Genomic DNA, 17,294 nt, shown 5'->3' on the forward strand with positions numbered 1-17,294 from the left:
TTGTTATCAGTTAGAACATTGTGACAGTAAATGATAATAATCGTATTAAATTTCATCCGAAGAGTCAGTTTCCTTTCTTAAGTTAATGAGATAGAAAATAAAGTGATCAGAAAAAGTAAGAAATGTATGAATAAAAATAATGCTTTTCAAAAAACAATTTTTCTTCTCCAGTGTACTTTATCCTGGTCAGTTAGCAAAACTGTAGTGTATGAAACAGCTCAAGTTTCCTTAAATCGGTAATAAAATGAAGCATAAAGGGGTTCTGATTGTATCGCGGCTTAATTATGAAACAATAGCGACTTCCTTTTGTGACGTCAAGGCGTTGCGTCTTTTGAATACAGCGTTACTCGTTGCAAAGTTTGTGTGCTGATCAATACATACATTCAGATCAAACTCAGGGAAATGTTAATAAATCGACTTCAAGAAATTAACTTCAGTTAATTCAGGAGTAATTTCAGTTATATGTTATTAATTTTTCTGACCTGAATTTCAGGAACCATAAACTATATGTTTTGAAAATTATCATTCACACTTTGTTTTTTATCAGAATACGAAGCATGGGAATGGAGATGTTTATGGGTAAGTTTAAAATTTTTGTAATATTTCTGGATATTTTAATGCTACGTGTTATATGCTTTTTTTGTAATTTAAAATGTGTCACGTGAAATAAAACTCTGCAAAAGTACTTCATTTTAATTTTTGAAATATTCATGTTGACAGCCTTTTTAGAGTTGCTTGTGGTAAACTGCATACCTTATTTTATTTGGTGAAATTAATTAAATAAATTTATATATTAAAAAAAAGAAAATTATGCATAAAGTGTGTGAAATAGATCAATTCTGCATTTTGATTTGATTTACAAATCAATTTAGTGTTAGATTAGATTACACAAATGTAGTTGATAATTCTATCTTGAGATAAATTAACTTCCTAGCATAAATATAAGAGAGGTAGAGTCAGTAAATATATGAAAATAAAGGAGATATCCTCTTCAGTATTATGAAATTATATTTTTGTTAACCGTCCACAGATGAAGCTATCTAATTGGCACAAACAAAGAATTTCCATCCACTCTGTACCAATATAATCAAAGAATGTTCACTCTTTTCTTCTTTCATGCCGGTACCGAAAAACGTCTTCATACTTTGAACTTATCGTTTTCTACATCTACATTCAGTCCATCTGATTCATGTTCTGTGGCATTATGCAAAATGTCACGCTTTTACCTTTCCCAATCATGTTCTCGTTATCATGTCAGGAAAATTCTCCATCGAAATGTACTTTCGATCATCCGCATTTGCATCATAGCCAAATATGAATTTCAAAGAGATTTTATCATATTACCGAAAGCGCTTGTTTTATCATCAGTAATGAAATACAAACGCTAATTTTTAAATCCTTCCGAATAGAAATTCTCAACTGGGGGAAGGGGAAATTCAAATTTCCAGAAGGGATTTAGTCAAACTTTTATTTAGCTGTTTTAGTTTTAATTTATGGTTATAAAAAAACTACTTTTATTTAAATTTTGGTGTTTATCAGCATTTTCTATACTTTTTTATTTATAATATGTTATTATAAAAACACGTTAAAGATAATCTAAATCGAATAAATATATATGTATTTTTCGGTGAAAAACGTGCATGGAGCAAACCATTCAAATATTTTTGAATGACCTGATTTAAGAACTGAACTTCGAGAGAATGTCTGGTCAGGATGAAGCGACAGAAAGCTTTATTTGTGTGTATGAGCTTGCGGAAGTATGAATTGATAATCGACTAGTGAAATAGCGGATATGCACCTCGTCTACGGGGCAACTAATTCTAGTGGAGTAGCCGCTAGTAAAACTGTATTATTTCTGGCTTCCCAACAGACGCATCTCTTGTCATAACATGCTCTGATCGATGCGTCGTCGTTGAGAAAAATGTATTCCCTGTGCAGGCCGCAACTTCGAACATCTGCATTAACAGACTCATTGCATACAATGCTGTTGTACTCGTATTCTTCTTTGTCTAATAAATCCTCATTATTTGTGATCTCTCTTGCATCTTTATATCTCTGTCTTTGCGGGCTTGTTGTGCCTCGGGATTACGCATGCACTGTAAAAAAAATCTGTAAAGTTACTAAGAAAAGTCGTGGAAACTGGGATGCCATGGATTATTTGAGTTATCAAAACAGGAATATTCTTAGTAACTTTACAGAGATTATACCTGTAATGGTTACAGATGTTTGACAAGTAATGTTACAGGAAGATATTCTGTAGGCATAACAAAGTTTTTGTATGTTGATTACCGAAGCATATGTCAGTAAAGGTTACAGATCAAAGATCTGTAATGTTACAGGAAATTATCGTGTAAGTATAACATGGTTTTCATATGTGATTTACCAATTAAAACATCTGTAAAGATTACAGGAAATAATAGTGTAAGTAGATCGTAATTTTTGTATGTGAATTACTAAAGGGAATATTTGTAGATTATTAGTGTTCTGCTTGTAAGGTTATTGCAAGTGATTATGTAAGAACATGTATTTTCATGTGAAATTTTAAAGGATATATATGTAAAAGTTGCAGATAATTTACTTAAAAGTTCTTCCAAATAATTATGCATATAGAACATATTTGTCTTATACAAAATACAAAAATAATGTATTCTCAAATATTAAATATTTTGATTGTAATATTACTATAAATAATTACACATGTAGAACATACGTTTTATGTGAAATGTCTACAGCTACTGCTTGTAACAAAATATGCTGCATTTATTTATTTGTGGTGAAAGGGAAGTTATGTAACTCTAAATATTATTAAGTTTTTTTTCAAGGAAAAATACCTTAGATTTTCTAAAAGATATACATTTTCTTTCAAAATATTACCAATGTTAAAAAGAAGCTCAAATTTTGTTTTTCTTACATTTGCATTACTTTACTTTATTGAATTTAAAGACATTTCAAAGTTACATATGCATCATGAAATAGCTGGAAAAAAAACTTGTGTATTAGACTTAATGGTTTTTTGGCAATAAATTAGTAATGTTCTAGAATTCCTCCGCTGAACACTGGTAGTTCGGTCCGAGGTTCAAATCCCGCGAATGGGCTGGTTGTATGGGTATTTTCATGGTTTTCTCCATGTGTAACATGTATGTAAGCCAGTTTCCCTTCGAAAGTCCTCCACAAAGGCATTTCTCCGCTTAGGCAGATAGTCCTCGTGTGCTTTGCCATACTTAAATAAACTAAACCAAATCATTCTCCTTATACCCAACAGTGTAATCTAAAGAGACTGCAATTGGATATGATTACAGTAAAAAAATATTTTAATGAAATTGTTTCATTAAACAATTCTAAATATTTTTTCAAATTCTAAAAAAAAATTACAGATATAACTCAACAGTGAACTTAAATTTAGTTATCACAAGCTATCCAAAATTATTTTCAAACTTAATTGCATTATTCATTTAAATTACAACATAAAATCCTTCTAGGCATAAATGCTTTTTAATCTCTTCTGCTACTAACCATTAATTTAAATAATAGATTAATTAATCGGGCAGTTGTACAGGCATTTTCCCAGATTTAAAACTTTATTAATAAATTACATTCTTCTCATTGAATACAAAATTGAAGAATTAGTTAGTCCTAAATTTAATTTTTCAAGTATTCCTTCTACTAAAACATTTATTGCTTACAGGCAGGCAGTAAGATGAACACTAGCATTTGGCTATAGATTTAAATCCTAGAGAATGGGCTGCCTGTGTAAATGTTTGTGTAACATGAAGTTTTCCTTAAAATATTCCTTTCCTTGGACAGATGGCCCTCTCTTGCTTTGTCATATTTCAAATAATCAATTCAAGCATTTAATGTAGGTATGACTTCACAACTTTGTTCCAAATTCTAACTGAAAAATTGAACAGAATCCCTTGATATTGTGTCTACATGATGAATATAGAATGATCTTAAAAATTTAAGGAAGAAAATATAATATATTTGGAAATGCCTTGATCCTATAATTATATTTTTCTCTGCTATGCCTAGAAAATTAAGAAAAGTAGACTTAAGAATGTAAAAACTGAAGATAAAGAATTCAGCATTAATAACTGATATGATAGTAGTAATAAACTAACAATTTTTAATGAAAAATTGATAATGCATAATGGCTCCTTAAAATTTTAATTTTCTATCCTACTATTAATGGAACTAATTTATCACTATAATCAAAATGACTCAGATTTTCTTCCTTTAATTGATGTCAAAAATACGATGATTATTTCAAAATTCCTGTGGATGATTTAATTGTTCTCAAAATTTTTTATTCATTTATTAAATGCTTCAGATTAATGTTTTTGTTATTATTTCAAACCACTTTTTAAATCTCCGGGAAAAATGTTTAAATCTTCATTCAACAAAATTATATTTTTAGATAGATTTTTATGGAATAAAAAGTTCTGTAAGATAATATTCATTCACACAAGATATTCACACAAGATAATATTCATTCACACAAGATATTAACTTAGTATTTGCTCATTACTTTACAAGTATTCGATGAAGCCTTTTAGTGTAACATACAGGTTACATAAGGAACCATTTCATTTTAATATAATATTCCATAATCATATATTTTATTTAAAAAAATATTGTATTCTGAAAATATTGGATATTGCAATGTATTTCACTCCTAACATATACAGCTAGTTTGAAGATCTATAATTAATAGTCAATATAATTCATAATAATGAATTTCCTTATGCATAACTACATCTTGCAAGATTAGATTTAGTTGACAAAAACTATTAAAGATAATATAAAAGATCTATTTGGTTCCAGCAATTTAATGCAGAAATGAAAATACTTTTAATACCATATATTAGTGGTTCTCAACCATTTTACCTTTGCTAGATCATGCCTCTCCTCCTTACCCAACTTGAAAAATAGATATACACTTATTTTGATTTTATTATATTTTAACGTTTTTATAAATTAAATAAGAAAAAGGTATGGAAAATGTTGATATATACAAAAACAGATCTTATATTTAAAATACACAGAAAAAATAAAGACTTATCCAAATGCTACAATGAATCTTCTATTGTAGATCTTGAAAACTGTACACACTGTGAAAAATGAATGTGACAAACAAAAATTGATTTAATTTTGCACACAATTCTTTTACATGCATATCAGTGAACACTGGGGGGGGGGACTCTTTATTCCAATACACAGAATATAGAAACAAAAATAGGTTTATTTTTATTTGAAAACTATCCAAAAGGAAAATAAAATAAAAAAATAGGTAAAATTTATATATTATTGTTATTTTTAATTAATCATAGTTGTGAAATGGCAGTCCTCTTTTTAGGATTCAAAGCATGGCTCCTAAATAAAGAAAAAATCACATTCGTTAGAAGTTCATAACATATTCTAAATTTGTTATGTGACATTTTAATTCAGAATCTCTTCATAATAATTACATGCACTTGCACATATTCCAAATGATTTAAATCTTTTTTAAAATTAAATAATTAAATTGCAAACAAGATTCCTTTTGGTCCTTTCATGAAATTCATAAATTGCATGTATCATCCATTTTTGAAGCAAAAGCAGTACAAATTTAAATAATTCATTTTGCAGAAAATAATTTGAGGTTTATTAGATATTTACTATATTTATTTGTAATATAAAATAAATCTGTAAAGTAGTTTTTAATAATGATAAGATTTTTTTTAAGATTAATTTCTCTAGAAATTGAAATGTATTAAGGTCACTTCTCAATCTGTGGATTATACAGCTTGCCCTCGTGGTCCTCCGAAGTTTCCAAAGGAGACAAAAAATTTAGTTGAAAAATCTCAGAGTTTAAAAGTTACATATGACAATCATCTATCACCTTTTCTCATAAGATAGACATTTTATGAAATTTATTATTGGTTACTCTACTTACAGACTTCCCACTCAGTCTTAGCAGTAAAAGATGGATTTAAAGCACTATAACTGTGGTACTTACCACCATATATCCAAATATACTATCATATATCCACTAAGACTGTGATCTTACCATCATATATCCAAATATAGAAGAGCCATGCAAGAATTACAACTCATCCTTCTCATTAATAATCTTGAAATATTAGAAATATAACTTTTCTTCGATGGACTTAATTATTAGCTCACTGGCAAAATATACAAAATTTTGAAATGCAAGTATATATATAAGGCCAATAATATAGTTATCAATGAACACCAATTAATGCATGAACTTCAAAACTTACACAATTAACAAAGACATGAACAATGATGTTACATGCATTCCTCCTCTGAATTAACTAGTCAGTTTGGGTATTTTCTATCTTAGATGTCGCAAAAATTGATCGTGGATTTAATATTTTAAATGTTCCTCTCATAGATATTTTAATACTTGTATTTTTTACATAGAGTGTTATCTTTAGTTTTACAGATATTCATTTGTTCACTAATTACGATTAAGTTTTACAGACAGAACAGATGATACCTGATTATATTAATTGGTATTTAAGACAGAAACTTACTGGTACTTAACACAGTTGCTAGGAAAATATTACATAGTGAAAGACAGGGTACAAAGTCAGAATCTGAAAACTTATTGACATACTAAGCTATTTAATGCTTGAAATATTTATGATTAGATAATATCTTTCACATCATCAATATCTAACAGTGATATGATATACTTTAAGTATACAGTAAAACCTCTCTATAACCTTCCATAATTTTGTACAATTTTGATATTTAATGGAGGTGGTTACTTCACAAAGCATGATTCTTAGTGATAATTAATATCAATGTTTGTATCACCAGAATACTTGACATAGTCACTTAAAGAGGTAGAGTTGCTAAGGAAGGTTTTTCTGTACTTCAAACAATAGTTTACATATTTTAAAAAGTATATTTTTCTGACACTGTTATTTAAAAAGTGTATAACTCCTTCTACTCTTAAGCATAAAAATTTGATATTTTTATGCTTAAGAGTCATTCATTTAGTTGTAACTTACAGGAAGATATCTTAAATGCCTAAAATGTTTTAATTTATGAAAAACAGCAGTTAGAGTATATTGAAGGGTGCGCCCTGTATTATCAAGGGAGCGCAAGTTTGTGCAATTCTCTGATGTTTTCTTAAGTGAAAATAGGTTGATGTGTACATGGATAAAGTCAAGGGAGTGCGCGATGCCAAGTTTGTACAATTCGCAGATTTTTTTAAGTGAAAATAGATTGATGTGTACATGGATACCGAGTATGTGCAATCTCTTATCTTTGTATAGTGGCGGTTTTTGGCTCACAAATCGTCGCTACACAAGCCAAAATAACATGGTCAAAGAATTGCACAAACTCGGTATCCATGTACTGCCAAAAATCGCCAATTTTTGCCAAGGGGCCCCCATAAATATGCTTTTACCAAAACAGGCTTTAAGGCATACTGTCAATTACATTTTAAATTCCAGTGATTTTTCAACACTAGTTCAAATACTCTAAGCATATGTTTGCATAAGTTACATAACTTTTGCATCAGCAAAATTTATAACTTAGCAAATATGAACTATGAAAAAAAATCTCTGAGCTTACCTTGACTGTTGGATTTACTAAATCTATGATACTTTTAACGCCAAAGAAATTCGATGATACGCGATGATTTATTTAATCTGGTTTTAAAATGGGTCATTTTAAGTTTGGCTATATCAACAACTTATATTACTCAGTATTGTTGGATAGTGAATTTGTAATTCTTTTTCATTCTTGAAATATATACACATGACAGAATTGGAATAAAAATTTTAGGTTTTTCAGATGAACTCATAGATTGAACTAATTTGTTGAATTTTATCAAGTAGTTCTTAAAAATACAACCAACGATTAATTAAAACCAATTGCAATTCAAATGGATACTCTTTGTCAAAAAGGAGCAGTAGAACTCATTTTAAACATTCAGCAATAAATAGTTTTCTGAATATATTTTTTAGCGTAACGGCAGTTTCAAACATAATAAAGAGAACAACATTCATTCTAATGAGGATAATTTTGAAAATAATTCACATTAAAATATATCTCAAAGAGATTTTTTAAATAAAAAGATGACACAAAAGAATTATTCTCAAAAAATACATGTTATCTCAGATATAGAAGAAATGTGGCATTGAGCTGACTATCGAAATTAATATATGCAACTGACGTATCATTACTTAAATTTCCATGATTTGATATTGAATGCTATAACTATTAAATATTAGCAAATGCATTTTATAATGAACTTTGCACCAAACATTATAAGTACTAGAATGAATGTTGTACCATTTTATTAATATTTTACTTTTCAACAAGCATAAAGAAAAAATAGAATTTTTTTCTCTAATATTCCTAGTATGTTACATCATAGTTAAAATATGTTAAAGTCATGGCATTTCGATTAGTGCCTTTTGTAAATGTTGGTTATAATATAACTTAATAGATGCTTTATGAGTTGGTGAAGACTGTTCTGGATTAAAACTATCTTAACACAAAAAATAATATACATTGAATACTTTTACAAATATGTAATTGCTCTCCGACTATATAATCTTTTAAGGCGAACTTATCGCATGTATTAATGAAATAATATTCCATTTTTAATGCATGTTAAGTTATTTTGTCGAATTTTTTAAATATAGTATTACATTTATTTTTTCTTTTTCGTTGAGATTAATAATAACATACATAGTGTAATAATGCTCTGAAAAATATTATAAAGCAGTTCACGCTGGGATTAATGATAACATGTATGGAATAATAATGTTACATCTGTCCACAAAATGAAAAATATGAATATTCTAACGCGATATGTTTTAAAAGATACATAAATATTTAACATGAGAAATTATTAGACTATAGATAGAACATTAATATTAAGTTTATTTGTTTTTAAACTAACATATTAACAAATTTGTTTCTGTTTATAAATATGAGCAGTTTAACTGCAGACACCTGCAGATGTAACGAATAAAAGTTGTTATTTTACTAAATGGAACACAAGCTCTGTAATTTGAACTCTAACAATAATTCAACACAGGTTTATTTAGGAGCATTAGAATTATAAGCTAAACATTAAAAGAATTTAATTATAGATAGTGTAAAGAACATAACAAATACATTACATAAAATTAATAAAATACACGTCAAACACTGATTTCGAACTTACGTCGACCACAGCAAAAATAATGGCTAACATGGCGACTATCGTTGAACTCTCCCGCTAAAACGCTGTTTCCACCTTCTTCCTGATTGGTTCTTCTCTCTCAGCCGTTTTAAGCCACGTGATCACACGCTACTGACAAAATCAAAACAAAACTTCTTGAAAAATTCCTGTAGTTTACAGTTTGGTTTGATTCTGTGTTCGTTACAGGTATTTCCTTCGTAATTGTTCGCATTTCTGTAAGTATACAAGACTTTTGTCTGTAAACTTCGAGGGTTTTTTCTTTTTTACAGTGCGATGGTCTGCAGAAAAATTGGGACATTATTTATATTTTTATGAAGATTCAGTTTAAAAAATCACGAGTAACAAAAACCTGTTATGGAATATTAATGATACTTTTTTTTTTAAATTTTAGCTACTACATTTAGAGAAATTCTTTCTGAATTTAGCTACTTTTCCAGGTGTATCAGCGAAATTTGAATGTGAGAGTTGGCATCCATGGATATGCTGCTGTTATCAATATTAGCGCGAACTGGAATTCTCTTTCCTTTTGAATTACAAACATATGCTATTGCAGTCGTTAATAACACAGTTTTTCTACGTGTCAATAGGATTGATTAATTTTTATGAGAACCATCTGCGTTCTTGTTTATAATTGCATCACTGGAAGTTTCCGTTTTTGTTTTGTCTAACTGTTGATCGATGGCGCCATTGCCGAGTAAAAGATGATTATTATGTTTACAATAATTAAAAACTGGCGGCATAACACTATCAGTTTGATATTGTTTTGCGTTTACCGGTTTGTTCTTGCTTTTCGTGAAGATCCTTTCCAGTGATATGGAAATGTGAAGCTTTCTGTACAAGAAGGTAAGATTTTTGTACTTTTCATATAATTTTTCAATGTGAACGAAATTTGTGTAATTTGCTGATTATTATTGTATAAATGTATGTACCTTTCTTTTAATTCATATTAGTGGCCCGCCAAATATAAAGTTATATGTGTAAGAGTCCGTGAAGTTCTAAGGGTTGAAGACCGCTGGTCTAGGCGTATGATGTCTGTGAATTTACTTCCGAAATAGCTGTCTAGGGGTTAATAAACTAGTCCGATTTGTAAAAAACTCGAATATTTAATGGGAACATGAATAGTTGCTACAAACCACAAAATTATTACATGTGTAGAAGGAAAGAGATGAGATTATTTAAAGATGAAGAGACGGATATTTTTAGGAGACGTTTCGGAACAGTTCGATTATATACCTTATACTTATTATTTATAACCTTATTATTTATAACCTTATTATTTATAACCTTATCATTTATAACTTAATACTTATTATTTATAACCTTATACTCCCACAGCCCTTTGTGGCTCAGTGTTCTACTACATGGAACACCCAACTTGAATCGCTTCTGAAACCGTTAAATTCAACCATAAATGGATAAAAATGCCTTTATAGTATACTTCGAACTTCTCTTTTTAAATATTAGATGGCAGCATATCACAAGGAGACCCAGAATTTTCATTTATGAAGTGTTATTAAAATCCACATTTTTTCTAGTCAATTTCTATTTTTTTTTTTTTTTTTTTTTTTTTTTTTTTTTTGATACAAAAAAAAATTGTTTGAAAAAAAATTTCCGTATAATAAGTAATAAAATTTGTATTCTATATTATTTGTTATATATTTTTTTTACATTTTTCATACAAAAAGCATGCTCAGAATCATTGAATAAAACGGGGTGTTCCATTAGCGGGAACACTGCGCCGTTAGCGATGTCATGCTGTTACGCATCAGAACATCTGTCTTAGGAGAAAACATCTGTTGTATATGTTTTCTATTTCCGTTGTTTTGGAGGGGAATGAAATTCAAACAAAGCAGTTTGAGGGGTGAGGTGTCATTTGTGCTATGGAAGCTCTAATATGGGGATGTTGAAATTTTTGTGAGTAGTTTTTCAGGTGGGAATTTTATCAGTAGTTTGAGTCATCTTTATATATAATAAATTAATATAAAAAATAAATAAAATGTATGGGAACATATATTAACGGAAGCTATTTATGTCTTAGAAAAGTTATGCAGTGGTTCTGAAATGAAAGATAGTAATGTACAAAGGGATTATATGAGTGAAAATCGCTTCATTTATTATTAAAACGTATTAAATAAATTTTTTAATTTGCGAAAATTATTGAAATATTGCAATAACGGGGGAGAATTCTTTTCTGAAATATTCCATTCGTTTGTGTGGTGAAAATAGCAATGTAATTCGCGTTCTTTCAAATGTTGAAATGCAACTTAAAACTATTAGGTCCAACGCTGCCATTGATATGCTTAATATTTTCAGTAATTAATTTATCGAAATTTACGAAGTAGTATATACTTTTAGTTGTGTGATACCATTTTTATTATCATTATTATATTATTATTGACGGTTTCACGTACTGAATGCTGTAGAAAGTAAATTAAAAGCAAAAGTAAAGTAAATTGTAAAATTTAATTTCAAATAACAATTAGAAAGGCGTTCTTGCCCTCCGGCTTATTAGTGTAAATAACAGAGAAAAAATCTATCTGCCTTTAACTTTGCCATTTGGTAATGTCAATCGTACTTCTAAATCCAAACTTTTTCTGTCCCTAACCATGCCTCTTCGTGCGACTGCACAGGTTGCAAGTACTGTCGTTTATTACATTGTGAGAGCTATACATTTAAACCTGCAATTTCTTCCTTATTTAATGATAGTAAGAGATTCAAGATATGAAAAAAATTAAACGCTACGGAATGACTTGCAAAGTTCATTCCAAATTAAGTATCAGAATCCTGCCTAGTTACTTCTCTGATTTATAATTTTCGAGTTGTGATTGCAAAAAGAGGAACATTTCCTTAAAGGGTGGGTCGCCTTTTTATTTACTTACGCTCCGATCAAGTAGGAAACACCGAATTTACATACATTAATTTATTATTTACATTAATAATTTATCATTTATTTAATTATCCGTTTTAATTCTAAAAATAAAAATGAAAAGCAAAAGGGAATTTTAATTTTTTTTATTGAAACTCCAATTATGAACAATATATGTAAAAAATGAAAAGCAAAAGGGAAAAACATAAAAATAATAATTAATCTTCTTATTATATTTAATTATTCGTATATATGTAAGAAATCAAAAGCAAAAGGGAAAAAAACATATAAAAATAATAATTAATTACATTATTATTTATTTATAATTATCGGTTTTAATTCGTATTTAACATTATTATTTATTTATAATTATCGGTTTTAATTCGCATTTACCATTATTATTTATTTATAATTATCGGTTTTAATTCGCATTTACCATTATTATTTATTTATAATTATCGGTTTTAATTCGTATTTAACACTATTATTTATTTACCTACGCTCCGATCAAGTAGGAGACAAACTTCTCAACTTCTAACCACGCAGCGGAGATCGGAGATCGGAGATCATCATTCGTTAAGTGGTGTTCAACCCGAGGGCCTTTACCACTACATGTTTATCAATCCCCTAAGGACCTGTAAAAGTTCGTTAAATTCCATAAACTGGAAAAGTCCTGTGCACTTGTAATAAAAGTGCAAAGTCTTCAGTAGTGAAGAAGATGATCAGAGGTGGCGACTTATATCGGCCACAGATGAAATTTCGTTGGATAAGCTATAATAGCAACTAAATTTTGGCATATCTTTTACACATTATCGTATATTTGACACAGTATCGTACATTAGTAAGATGAAAAGGATGATAAAGATGAAACAAAATCTAGATTAAATAGTTGAAAATAATAAAATATATACAAGAACTACCATCTAACATTATGATGTATAGTTCTGGGCCGTTTATGCGGCTGTTCGATTAGATAGTCGTACTCCCCTATGTTTTTAATAACTTCGTGAGTGGAGGAATCACATTTTTCGTAGAATTTGAATGTAATCTTTAGTAATTCAGCATCTAATGGTAAAATCTTTAAAGAATTATGGATGACAGTGTTCCTAACGAACCACGGAGAGTTCGAGAGGAATCTGAGAGTTTTACTCTGAAAACTTTGAAGCCTTGCTCGGTTTGAACGTGCAGTAGCTGCCCACGCCGGAGCGGCATATAGAATTATGGGTCGGATTGCCTGTAGATAAAGTGTTCTTTTAGCGTTGATATTTAACTTCGAATATTTGCACGTCAGAGGGTATATGCTCATTAAGGCATGTTGTGCTTTGTCTCTGATATAATTAACATGAAATTTGAAAGTTAACTTCTGGTCGAGGTAAACACCTAGATATTTTACTTGGTGGTCACGTGACACGATTTGTCTGTCCATTGTAATTTTTTCTAAGTCTTGAGGATTATTTCCTTTTTTAAAGTAAATCACTTTTGATTTTTCGGGGTTAATTTTAATTTTCCATCCTTTAAACCAGGGTGAAATGTAATTAATGGCATTCTGTAGTTTATTTCTTGCATGATATGGATTAAGTGAGTGACATAAAAGTGCCGTGTCATCGGCATAGCATGCAGTGAGAATATTTTCAATATTAGGAAGATCATTAATATATAAATTATAGAGAAGCGGGGAAATTACCGACCCCTGTGGTAAACCCGCGTGAATTTTTCTTGTGGTAGAATAATTATCTTGAATCTTAACTTGAAAAGTTCTGTTCTTTAAAAAATCAGCGATTAGATGGATGATGGCAGGTGGGAAATTATAGTTCATCAGCTTGATGATAAGACCGTGATGCCAAACTTTATCGAAGGCTTTCTCTACATCCATAAAAATAGCAGCAACTACTTTCTTTTTATTAAAATTTTCGCCTATGAATTCTACGATTCGGGCGATCTGCTGAGTCGTTGAGAATCCCTGGCGAAATCCAAATTGATGGTCTTTGATGATGTTATTTTCATTAATAAAAGTGGTGAGTCGAGAATCGATAAGCCTTTCGCAAAGTTTGGCAATTGCAGGCAGAAGACTGATCGGTCTAAAGTTACTTGTGAGATTTCCAGCTTTGCCAGGCTTTTTAATGACAGTTAGAATGACGTGTTTCCAATTTTTTGGGAATGTATTAAGTCTTAAACATGCGTTAAACAGAAGCGAAGAAAAATGGTCACGTGACCTTCAATATGAGCACACAGAAGTTTTCCCTAAATCCCTCCCGATACTCCGGATTCTACAGTAACCTAAACGTCAGCAGAAAGTTGTCGGGGTCGGTAGCCGGGTTTGGCGGAAATCGCCACCACCGGCCGCAGTAGCGAGGTCGCCAAGAGCCGGTTATCCGAAAACTGCCATAATGGTCATAAATTCATTTACAGTAGTGTTTCAAGAATTTATCATAGAAGTACTAGAAATATTGAAAATTAGAGAAAGACTGTTCATTCTGATTAAGAGCTTATTTTTTAGGATTGTTATTTAGTCTAGATCGGGTTTTGTTGACAATCCGCCATTTTTTTCCGATCTTCAAAACCGGGTCTACCTTGGCGACCGAAGTTTGTCGCCAAATAAAAAAATCGCCAAAAGGACCAATACTAAAGCTGTTCCATACACGTCAAACACTGACTTCGAACTTACCTCGACCATAGCAAAAATAATGTCTAGTCTAGTCTGTGCAACTATAGCCGAAATGTCGCGCGGCTGCGCAACTTGTCCGGCTCTTGAAAACAAGTCCTAAGGGCACATGACGTTGCAGTTTCTTGACAAGTTTAGAGAGGTCAAGGTGTATACAGGGGGCGACCATGCGTCGCAAAGCCAGTAAAGGCGTGCACAATGAGAAAATCACAAAGCAGGAGCCGTGAGGATCTGTGTGAAATGTTTGTGTTGTACAACAAAGAAACCCAGACAAAATCTAACAATTTTAGTCATGACATTTGAAATTATGACACATCATAAAAATAAACATATCATACTTTATTACATACATACTACTGAAACGTAAAAAGGAAATACATAAAATACTATTGATAAATAAAAATGAAGATAAAAATAATAACACTATATACAATATGTACAAGAGCAGTGCGTACCCATCATGAAAATTCTTACGTTGGGAAATTTAAGTCCCTGGCGAGGTGGGCCGCGAGTGGTCTTAACGAAGCGTCTTCATCAAGAATCACGTAGTCCAAGACATTGAGATCGGTCATGTGTGCACAATCCTGAGCCTTATTAAAGAAATTGTTGTTAGCATTACGCAAATACATCTCAACGGAGTCAATTTTCAAGTCACGGTGTAGAGTGTGATTTGACACGTAATAGTGTGCATTAGCTATCATTCGAAGAGCTTTATTTTGTAAAATTTGCAACTTCTCTATCTCCTTCTTCTGAACAGTTGCCCAGGCGGGAGAGGCATATGAGAAGATAGGACGTATGATAGATATATAAATGTGTCTTTTCTTTTTTAAGTCTAATCTGGAAGTCGCAGATAGAAGCGGCGTGAGACTTCGTAAGACTCCGATAGTTTTTCCTCTAATGCTGTTAATATGTTCTTTCCAGAGGAAATTTGAACAATATTTTAGTCCAAGGTAAGTAGCACTTTTGACAACAGGCACTACAGTGTCAAACAGTATCAGTTGCGTAGTCAAGGGATGATTCATCTTATTTTCTAAAAGATTAGCAGTTTGGATTTATCAGCATTAATTGCTATTTTCCATTTGGCACACCAATGTTCCAGCTTAGGCGTAAATCTCTGCTATTTCTTTAGTGCAAAATTCGATGTCCCAGACTTTACAGCGAAAGCTGTATCATCTGCGTAGCACCCCATGAAGAAGTTCTGATCAATGTGTTCAGCAGGTAAGTCTGCTACGTAAAAAAGATAGAGTACGGGCCCTCAAATAGATCCCTGTGGGACCCCGGCCTTTACTTCTTTTATAATCGATTTGCTTTCTCCAATTTGAATGTGGAAAGTTCTGTTTGTCAGGAAAGAATAAATGATTTTAATCAACGCATCACTGAACTTTAAGCTGATTAATTTATAAATAAGCCCCTCATGCCAGACGCGGTCGAACGCCTTCGCCACGTCCAGCATGAGTAAGGCAACATATCTCTTGTTGTGCAGTGCACTGCCTATGAATTCGTTGAGCCGAACTAGCTGTTTTGTCGTGGAAAGTGCTTTTCTAAAACCAAATTGTTCTAGAGGTAGCTTATCCATGTGAGGCTGAATACGGCTAAGGATGATTCTTTCTAGAATTTTACCCATACTGGGTAACAGGCTAATGGGTCTATACCTTTCTGTTTTAGTAAGATTTTTTCCCGGTTTAGGGAGTACTATCATCTTAGCAGATTTCCAGATTTGTGGAAAATAACTGTTATAAAGGCAAGCGTTTAGAATGCCTGTGAACCTGTTGACCATGTTAATCGGCAGCCACTTAAGCGCCACATTATTTATATTGTCCTGCCCAGGGGCCTTCCTGTTCCTGAGTTTTTTGATGATGCTAAGTATTTCTTGAGGTGAAGTGAGCTCAAGATGACTCTTCATATTAAAGTTATCCATCCAGTTAGAAACTGTGGAGTTTACTAAGGTAGAAAAATCCTGATTAGATGGTGATGTGTTCTGGGTAAACTGTTTTTCAAAATGTTCGGCAAGCGTGTTACATTTTTCACTATTAGTAAGTGCAATACCATGCTCATGATAAATTGGCCTGTTTACCGTATTCTTATTTTTTAGTCGTCTTACAAAAGACCAAAAGGAATTACTTGGCTCATTAAAGCTTTCAATCTTTTCGTCCCATAGTTCCTTACGGTAAATACTTATCTGCTTTTTGATTTCTCTACTGAGCCTATTCATGTGTTTCTTTGTGTTCGGGTCATAGGTAAGGTGAAACCTCTTTCTGATTTTGTTCCTGTCTCTGATGAGATTTTTAATTCTAATTGGTAGTTTATTTGTGATATGCTTTCTTGGAATCTTTCTGGTGGCAGCGTCATAAGCGTTTTGTATATCTGTCGTTAGCTGCCTCGCAGCACGCTCTATGTCATCAGGAGTGCGTAACATAAGATTTGTGCGACTTTCAGAGAGAATTTCATTATATTCCCTCCAGTTCGTCGTATTGATAAGCTCTTCCATGACTTCCTTAGTCGTGCCAAGAGTCGCAATGACTGGGCAGTGATCCGAGTCCAGATCGTGTAAGACC

At 31.3% G+C, this 17,294-nt stretch overlaps 1 protein-coding gene across 1 annotated transcript in view; it reads left to right on the forward strand.

Moving 5' to 3' along the window:
* Positions 1 to 287: 287 nt before the first annotated feature.
* Positions 288 to 17,294, forward strand: part of LOC118195892 (limulus clotting factor C-like) — a 249,665-nt gene continuing 232,658 nt past the window's right edge. Inside the window, exon 1 of the mRNA XM_085815323.1 lies at positions 288 to 579. Coding sequence (XP_085671449.1) covers positions 558 to 579 — 22 coding nt within the window. The 5' untranslated portion in view covers positions 288 to 557. The remainder of the gene's footprint in view (positions 580 to 17,294) is intronic.

The sequence above is a fragment of the Stegodyphus dumicola genome, chromosome 4 (genome assembly GCF_044657685.1).
Source record: "Stegodyphus dumicola isolate Sdum_Otavi_A_Nest chromosome 4, ASM4465768v1".
In the NCBI taxonomy this organism is placed as follows: domain Eukaryota; kingdom Metazoa; phylum Arthropoda; class Arachnida; order Araneae; family Eresidae; genus Stegodyphus; species Stegodyphus dumicola.